This window comes from Oncorhynchus tshawytscha, linkage group LG09 (assembly GCF_018296145.1).
Source record: "Oncorhynchus tshawytscha isolate Ot180627B linkage group LG09, Otsh_v2.0, whole genome shotgun sequence".
Taxonomy (NCBI): domain Eukaryota; kingdom Metazoa; phylum Chordata; class Actinopteri; order Salmoniformes; family Salmonidae; genus Oncorhynchus; species Oncorhynchus tshawytscha.
Genome location: NC_056437.1, coordinates 85343352 through 85352952, shown reverse-complemented (window position 1 = coordinate 85352952; position 9601 = coordinate 85343352). Strand labels below are relative to the sequence as shown.

The window sequence follows — 9601 nt, the reverse complement described above, 5'->3', positions numbered from 1 at the left end:
GTCATTATAGGATATTGTGTGTATATTTAATTTGAAATTTTGGAATACATCTGTAACAGAACAAAATGTGGAAAAATTGAAGGGGTCTGAATACTTTCCAAATGCACTGTAGATCTCCTATACCACATGGATTCTAGACCACCAGATTCATGTCCTCCATCAATGTGAGAGAGATTAGGAGAACATACTGGTGTTGTGGGAGCATTACCCGTCATGCAGTAAGTTGAAAGCGGCCATGGTCTTATTGTACAGGTTGGCCCGTCCCTCCTCTGTTGCCAAAGCCAGCACGGTCCCAGGGAACAGGAGGTCCGGCTTAGAGCTCATGAAGAGCAGTGTGTCACAGCGAGGCCCCCAGGTGTTCACTATGTGTTTAGCTCTGGTCCACAGAGTCTGGGGTGAGGTCAACACCCAGCAGAGCAGTCGACCCGAAGAAGGGGTGGGGGAGGGAGGCAATGGCGAGAGGACTGAGGCATTAGTGGCAACAGCAGAGTAGTGTACTGAGAGAGAGAGAGAGAGAGAGAGAGAGAGAGAGAGAGAGAGAGATATGATCATGTGGCTGAGAGTATTGGAGATATTCAGAGAGATGTAAAAAAAATACTGTAGCTCCAATTTACCTGAAGGGAGCTCACCCAAGAGGCTGCTGGTCCGTGAGGACAAGGGCACTGTCTCCTGAGAGAGCTGATGTGCTTTGTAGTAAGCAATGGCAATGAAACAGAGACAGAACCCCAACACAAAGCCAGCACAGAACATAAAATCCAAGAGCCTGGAAGGCTTTGAAGTGGACTTAGACATAATCATCTGCACAAGACAAAATCATATTGTAAAAGTAATGTCTAGGTTTACAAAAAAAGAGCATTCGCAGACTAAGTTAATCAAAAACCAATCTGGTTTATAAGAAGTTGCAACAAGGAGACACATTCGGCACAGAAAATGTCTGACATCTTGGAGACTGGCCCTTATATAATAATCAGACAGCACCAAATGTTCTTGTCACAAACGTGGGCCTTCAATTGTGTAGGCAATACCACACACACACAGAAAAAAAAACTAAACGTCCCTCGTCTGTCACGAATGTTGAATACAATTATTGGAACGTACTCTGATGATTATCCTGGGTGTTGGTCGTTCAGCTAGTCGGAATATGACAAAATATCCACAGGAAAGTATTAAACAGACTTCAAAACATGGCTCTGTGTGTGGCAATCAAGATGTTTGCTCATGACTGAACACACGAGATGGAAGTACATGCACACATAATACAAGGCATTTACATGGTTTTGTGCCAAGTGCTAGAAATGTCTCCTTCAGTACCGGTGCACTAAAAAGCTGGGTAAACAATACTTTCCGATGGATATTCTGTCTCAAATTTCCAACAGCTGAAGGACCAACTGCACAGACAACCAATAGAGTAAGTTCAAATGTAATTTTATTCAACGTTCTGGCTTGTAAGGAACATTACCAGGATTCTGCAGTGCTTTGCTTTAGATTGTATACCAAGATTTGGTATAAAAAGTCTGATTTATTAAGCTATAGAAACACCAGCCCAAGAAGCTTGTGGTTTGTCAAAACAGAAGGCAGTGACTTGGTCAGCTGCTACAGAGTCACAGTGTCACAAATACAATACTACAGTGAATAATAAGTGTGTCCTTGTACATCGTCTGGCCTCACCCACTATCAACAGATATGATAATACTCCATAACATAAGTATATCGAACATCAACCCACACCTTGAGTGTCACCAACACTGGACGTCATGTGTGTTACAGAAAGGGAAAATATAATTATGCTAAGCATAGTGTTAATCACTCTAAACTAAATGTGAACTTTAGTGATCTAAATGTCCCATTACCAACATGCATAGACCTACAAATCAATCCAAAATCTTACATTTGGTTTTTACAAAGTTCTATCAAACATACCAACCCTCTGCCTTCCAGAAACAGAACAATGACCTGATGTGACGGTTAATTGGACACCACCCCTGCAGACGCACTGCCCACCAATTGATTGATTGGGGACACAGTAAATGGACCACTAGATGGTGCTCACTTGGACACAATCCTGGGCCCAGTTTATCAAAAATTATCTGGATTTCACCTTTCGTACAGGATTAAATGCATAGAAATATATTGAATAGAAAGGTATCCATATTCAAGACAATGATTTGTCCATTCTACTTCTGTGCATTTAATCATATCCTGCAGGTTTGCAGCACAATGTACTGAAATCAATTACTTTTTTCTTGGCCCAATAGCTTACGAACATACTTGTCTCAACTAATCAAGGGCTGCTTAAATGGAATCCTTATGTTAGTAGAAAATCAACATGAGTATTACAGATGTATACTGTTGAAACCAGTGGAGTAGTTCAGGGTAAACATACTTTAATAACATTTACACCCCTTGCAGAGAAAAATACTCACTGAAAAGTGATTGACATAACAAAAATAAGGCAGTTTATTGCAACTAATAGCATAGGTCATTGAACAAAAATAACCAAATATGCATGTGTAAAAATAACAGAACACTTGATTTATAAAATCAGATTCATCAACAAAATATAAAAAGCAACATGTCAACAAAACTGTTGATAGACACACATAACCAATTGCTGCACACATGAACACATACTGAAACAGTAATGTCTGATTACTCAAGCAGGTCAATGACTTGGAGATTCAGGCCATCCAAAACCCATTACAATGGAGGAACAATGCCAATATCATTCAGCCACATGCATCAAATACACATCTAGCCACTATGTTAGCAACACTCAACCTGCATCCACTCACAAACACCGAAGAATAGCTAATGTTTTTGTTAGAATTCAGTTCAGTGTTCTGACTTAATCGCAAGTGCGTCATTCCAGTTTGTCTGTCATTTTGACAGGGAGGCAAGAGGATAGTATAGGCTGAGGCAGGGCTGGGACAGACTGACACACAGACAGTACAATGACCAGATGGGTCAGGTGCAGAGAAAGACTTGGATAAGGAGATCTAGAGGAGAGGACAATTTAAATAGATCAATAAATATATACTTTTGGATCGTTTTGTATCTTTGAATTACGCTCGTTAGAGGTGTCCAAAAGCCATTAAATACAGGCCAACATTTTGACATAGGAATTCACACACACAACAGTGAAAGAGCAGGATGGACAGTGTGAGGATATGAGAGAGGGTGTGGGTGAGGAGGGGCACAGAAGAACTAGGATCTTTTTAGTTTCATTATAACTTTAATTCAATCCACACAAAAATCCAGAAATATTGAAGAGCTTTTCCCCCTCTAATCTTTGCAGACATGAAGCAGTGGGTTGAGTGGAGTTGGTTGGAGAAGGGTTTGGTTGAAAAAGGGTTTTGTTGGTAACTGTGTTAATAGTGACAGTATGTAGGTAGGTAGATGTTCATGATCTATTGAGTGTCTCCAGGTTGAGGCAGGTGGGTGTTGTTGGCTTTGCGCTGGGCAGACAGAGCTCTGTTGGCATGGCGCCCCCTAGCTGGGGGAGAGTGCAGGGCTGGGTTCCATGCTGATGTTGACCAGACACTCACTGGACTTGAGGCTGGACATGGACTTGCAGCTGGGGAGAGAGGCCAGAGAGCCACAGAGACCCAGCATAGAAGGGGTGTAGTCTTTTCCTACAGAGGAGAGAATAGACAAAACACAATAAAACTCTGTCCCTAAAGCACACGTTGGCTATCAGCATAACTTAAACACCCACATAAAATACACCATAGACACTGTTCAAACATGCCTTTGTATGTGTGCGCTTGTGAGGACATGTGGATGCATTCTTCTAAGTGGGTTTCTGTTTGTGTGTGGTTTGTGTTGATGCATGTATGACAGTGGGTGACTCGGTTCACATATTTCTGCAGCATCAGTATGCATTGCTGTGCGTCTACAAATGTGTTTGTATAATGTACATTTATCTGTTGAGAACCAACCTGTATCTCCGTTCTGTTGCCCATCCGTCTTCTGGGAATCAGAGTTCAGACTGACATCAGCTGAGAGCTGCTCCAAACTGTGGAAGCTTCTCCTGAAGGGATGAGTGACATCATGAAATACTGTTACAATAACATCTGTGTAGAAATCGCTTCGACATTTCCTGTTTGCTAAAATTATAATAGTTTTCCTAATTTTAGTTTATCTGACAAAAAAGAAAGTATAGTGTAGAGAATCATTGTACCATCCAAACCACTGAAATATATTTTCCATAACCAAAACCAGCTGTTTGAAAATGCTTTAAAAAACCGAAAGTAAAAGATGCAAAAATTAAACGTAATGGGAAGCATAGAAATACCACACATAGAACAGATATACACTTCTTATACTTCCTTTCAATGAGAATGACATGTCTATATCACCCATTTCTATGTGAATTTGGTTGGGTCGCCCAAAAAGTTACATATTGCAGCTTTAAATGTACAGTATCACAAAATCACACACATATACACACACTCATTCAGTAGATATACCTGCGGAAGAGCTTGACGTCCCCCTGGTTGTTGTAGCCTCGTATGGAGGGCCACTGGTTGACCAGAGGGATGGACAGATCCTTAGTCAGGTGGGAGGAATCACAGGGGATGAGGGCAGTGCTGGAAGGAACACGCTTATGATTAACTCTTAACACCATCTGATATGTGATGTACTGCATTTGTGTGTGTCTGTTTATGATGTTCGTATGTGTCCCCATCATGTATACCAGTGTGTGTGCATTTGTATACTGCTCTCACAGTTGTGCCTGCAGCTCCAGTACGATGGACTCCAGCTCCTTCTTCTCCTGCAGGCTCTGGACTCTGAGCTCCTCCAGCCTGGCACTCAGCTTCTTGTTCTCCATCTCCACGTTCTTCAGCTGGGACTCCCGCAGACGCACCAGCTCCTCCAGGTAGCCCTGCATCACAGACACAGACCCAGACACACAGTTAGAAGATAGGACTGGAGTGCACACAGATAGACTGTGTTCTGCATACCCCAAAAGTACATAGTTATTACTCTATATACAGTGCCTTCGGAAAGTATTCAGACCCCTTGACTTTTTCCACATTTTGTTACATTACAGCCTTATTCTAAAATGGTTCAAATCAAATAAATTCCTCAATCTACACACAATACACCATAATGACACATTTTAGAAAATTTAGGCAATTTACATAAATATTCAGACCCTTTACTATGAAAATCGAAATTGAGCTCAGATGCAGTATGTTTCCATTGATCAACCTTGAGATGTTTCTACAACTTGATTGGTTTCCACCTGTCGTAAATTCAATTGATTGGACATGATTTGGAAAGGCTCACACCTGTCTACATAAAAGGTCCCACAGTTGACGGTGCAGAGCAAAAACCAAGCCATGAGGTCGAAGGAATTGTCCGTAGAGCTCAGAGACAGGATTGTGTCGAGGCACAGATCTGGGAAAGGGTACCAAAAAATGTCTGCAGCATTAAAGGCCCCCAAAAACACAGTGGCTTCCATCATTCTTAAATTGAAGAAGTTTAGAAACACCAAGACTGTTCCTTGAGCTGCCCGCCCGGCCAAACTGAGCAATAGAGGGAGAAGGGCCTTGGTCAGGGAGGTGACCAAGAACCCGATGGTCACTCTGACAAAGCTCTAGAGTTCCTCTGTGAAGATAGGAGAACCTTCCAGAAGGAGAACCATCTCTGCAGCACTTTACCAATCAGGCCTTTATGGTTGAGTGGCCAGATGGAAGCCACTCCTCAGTAAAAGGCACATGAAAGTCCACTTGGAATTTGCCAAAAGTCACCTAAAGACTCTCAGACCACGAGAAACAAGATTATCTGGCCTGATGAAACCAAGATTGAACTCTTTAGGTCTGAATGCCAAGCGTTACGTCTGGAGGAAACCTGGCACCATCCTTACAGTGAAGCATGATGGTGGCAGCATCCTGTTGTGGGGATGTTTTTCAAAGGCAGGAACAGGGGGACTGCTCAGGATTGAGGGAAAGATGAACAGAGCAAAGTACAGAGAGATCCTTGATGAAAACCTGCTACAGAGCGCTCAGGATCTCAGACTGGGGTGAAGGTTCACCTTCCAACGGGACAACAACCCTAAGCACACAGCCAAGACTACGCAGGAGTGGCTTCAGGGACAAGTCTTGAAATGTCCTTGAGTGGCCCAGCCAGAGCCTGGACTTGAACCCGATCGAACATCTCTGGAGACCTGAAAAGCTGGAAGATATTCTATACCCCATGTCTTTTGGGATGTAAGGTTATCAGGAGGTCAAAAGGTCACCTTCTGTGCATACACAATCTTAAACCTCTGCTCCATCTTGCGACACTTGTTCCTCCAGCTCTCCTCGTCGGTGACCAGGGGGATATAAGGGTGTTCTGGGACACTTTCGTCACTGGCACTGCTGTCCACACTGCACCGGTCATCCTCATCACTCAGGTAGTCATAGCTGTAAGCAGGAGACATATAGCAGGGGAGTTACACACCGCTTATAGTCATATCTATGGGTATGACTAAGCTACTGACTAGTATGACATATATTCGCAAAGTGGGCATGTGGTTGTCTCACCTCTGAGTGAACTTCAGGTAAGGTGTGAAGTCAATCACTGCAGGGGACTTACCATCCAGTGCCTCCCCCTTCAAGCAAAAACTGGACAGAGAAAGAATTGTGAACTGTAAGATAACAATAACAAATAATAATGCTATGATTCTGCAGGCCTGAGTAATGCTGCCTCACCTGAAGTCTATGGCACTGAGGCCAATGAGCATGCCTGTCAGAACAGTGGCCTCCTCTCTCAGTATGATGGCTCCGTCATCATAGAACCTCCTGCAGTGCAAAGCCTTATGATTAGTTATGTTTTGCATGTTGTTTCTAAGGTAACTTGGTAGGTAATAGGCTACATGGTATACTATTTTGTGGTATATCTGACCTGGTTGTCCGTGTGTCCCTCAGGGCTGTGGCCACATACTCAGACAGACGCTTCTCCATCAGCGCCACACGGATCCATGCCCGACCCTGCAGGAAACAATGGAAGGAGAGAAAGAGAGCGAAAGGGGGGGGTCAGTGGGAACGAGGGCGTGAGTGCCAGCTAAGGGATTTTTTGATCTAGTCACACACACGATCCCAGTCCTTGCCTTGGCTCGTGAGGTGCTGATGTTCTCAATGTTTTCGATGCTGGCGATGCAGTTGTTCTGCACCTTGCTGCATGCCAGCCGGATGTAGTCCCAGAAACTTCGCTGGCCATCTGAGATGAACCAGCTTCCTGGACCTGGTCCACAGATAAAACACTGACAATGACTCCCATCTCCTACAACAGCCCACACAGTGTCCCTGTCGCTCAACGCAACACAGCAGATTGGCTTTGCATCAGCACTTTAACTCAGTCAAAACAGATGGACATGCCATGAGCTCATGTAAAAATCATTACATTTGCCTATTATATGTGTGACATTATACACATTATGTAAATGGGTAAATAGTAACATTTGAAACTAGGGTAAGCCTTGAGGCTTCCGTATCCTGAGTTAGAAGACCGAGAGACTGATGGACACTTCCATGTCCTATACCTGCCATGTTACCTTTGAAGCGGTGGCTGAGGATGTGTTCCAAGATTGCAGCGAAGTTGACAAACTCCTCGGATGAGTCATCGATGGGCTCGGCTGTGTACTTTTCCAGGAGTGTCTTCACCGAGAATCTAAACGAGAGGAGAAGAGAGAGACAGAGGAATGAGAAACAAACAAGATAACTACGTACGTTTTTGCAAAACTACTACTTGCATTTTTATTGCATATATAATAAAGAGGTACAGTATGTTGAAAGTAAAGAAATCATGTAAAAAACAACAGTAGAAGCAGACAGGCAGAGACAAATGTACTACTGTACTTGACTTGTGCTAAACAATAGCTGAGATTAGTTCTTTGGGAGCAATGCCATCGAATGCATCTGAGGTCACCCCCAATTGTCTTGTGTGCAACACAATGTCCCCCTTCAGATGCTCCGCAAAGTGTCCGTGACAACAACACAATTAACCCCCTTGTCCCAACCAATGGCAGATGACACGGTTGTCGGCGTGGCAGCCTTTGTTCAGTATGGGCTCCCAGGTCCTGTCCGTCCCTTGGTCTGATCCCTGTAAGGAACCAGCCGGCATCAGAGGATGACCAAATACGACCCCCCCACCCTCTCTATACGCGGTGGTCTGATCTATTTGGGACAGCTGTAGCCACTGTTTTAGTTTGGTTGATGACCTCAAGATTTCACTGCACATCCCACTGAGAGCTAAGCGCAAGAGGCTATGCTGTGCCTGCTGAGTGTAAGCTAAGAGAGTGTCCAGGCACAGACTAGGGCTGACTGCCTCTTGTTCCATGGGAAACACTAGCATCACCGAGGGCAAGACTGCCCTGGCAGTGGGCAAAACTTCCATAGCCAGGGGCAAGACCACGGTCGCGATGGGCAACACCTCCGTCTCCAGAGGAGTGACCACCACCTCCATGGGGGACTCCACCATCAGTAGGGAGAAGACCACAGTAGCTCTTGGCGGAGCTAGTTTCACCAGGGGAACCACCACCACCTCCTTCCGGAAGGCTCTGATGCCAAAGCGCAGGACCACCTAGAATAAATGGACAGGAGCTCAGACGCCAGGTCCAAGACTCCCAAAGCAACCAGGACGTCAAAAAAAGACTTGACTGAAGAGGAGGAGTGGAAAGTCACCTTCCTGTCCAGTAAGACTAGTTTCACTAAGGGCAGGATCTTGATTCTGAAGACTAAGTACGCCATCTCCTGGGGCAAGTCCTCAGTCTCGTGGAGCAGAACCACCGCTACCCTGGGAAAGATCACTGTGACCATGGGAAAGACCTCTGTGACACGAGACCAGACCACCAGCTCTCTGACCACTCTCACCTTCACCCATGGAGAGAAGTCTGTGTCTGTGGTCAAATCCAGCCTCACTAGGGGCAGACAAACTACACGGAACATCTACTGGGATTTCCACCTGTGATTATTGTATACGGTTTCACTCAAAACAGAGGGACTTTTATCTGCTCAGTTTCAGCAGGTCAGTAGTAGCTAAAATCATGTCCATTTGTAATCAATTATTCCATGTGTCTGATCAATGTGCAGCATTCTGCAGCTCGAGTGTCAATGAAGCATTCATGTTTTCGAAGAGAAACATTGAGCATGTCTTTCAAAATGAATCCCACATGATGAGAGTGTTGTTCGGATGTGTTACGGATCTAACAGGCTTGAAATCAGATATTCAGATGTGTGACAGAGGAGATGAGGTTGGTGGTGTGTTGGCAGGGAGGGAGGCAGGAGGACACAGCTGTGTGTGGTGTATGTGGAGACACTGGACAGAGCATGTGTCATCATCAGTGTGCTGTTCAACAGAGAACCTCAACGGTAATTCTCTGAAGCAAAAATACAGTTTAAATGTCCCCATTTGTTATAAAACAACAATTGCATGCTGATTAAATTGGTCTGTTTCAAGGTTGAACACATTACAATAACTATGCTATGTTCAGTTTATAAAGGACGGTCTTAAACTAGGAAATGTGTCTGTCATAACTGATTGATGTAACCTGATGGAAATGTCTTTCATAACTGATGTAACCTGATGCTTATAAAATAACTGCTTCAACACGGTT

General features: G+C 44.2%; 1 protein-coding gene across 1 annotated transcript in view; it reads right to left on the bottom strand.

Moving 5' to 3' along the window:
• Window positions 1-2361: 2361 nt before the first annotated feature.
• The window catches only part of LOC112259014 (RUN domain-containing protein 3A), a 14821-nt gene continuing 7581 nt past the window's right edge, over window positions 2362-9601 (bottom strand). The window contains exons 2-11 of the mRNA XM_024433759.2: window positions 7541-7656; window positions 7097-7230; window positions 6892-6977; window positions 6699-6788; window positions 6531-6611; window positions 6245-6410; window positions 4728-4885; window positions 4470-4589; window positions 3939-4030; window positions 2362-3632 (exon numbers count right to left, since the gene is read on the bottom strand). Of these exons, the coding sequence (XP_024289527.1) occupies window positions 3490-3632; window positions 3939-4030; window positions 4470-4589; window positions 4728-4885; window positions 6245-6410; window positions 6531-6611; window positions 6699-6788; window positions 6892-6977; window positions 7097-7230; window positions 7541-7656 (1186 nt within the window). The 3' untranslated portion in view covers window positions 2362-3489. The remainder of the gene's footprint in view (window positions 3633-3938; window positions 4031-4469; window positions 4590-4727; window positions 4886-6244; window positions 6411-6530; window positions 6612-6698; window positions 6789-6891; window positions 6978-7096; window positions 7231-7540; window positions 7657-9601) is intronic.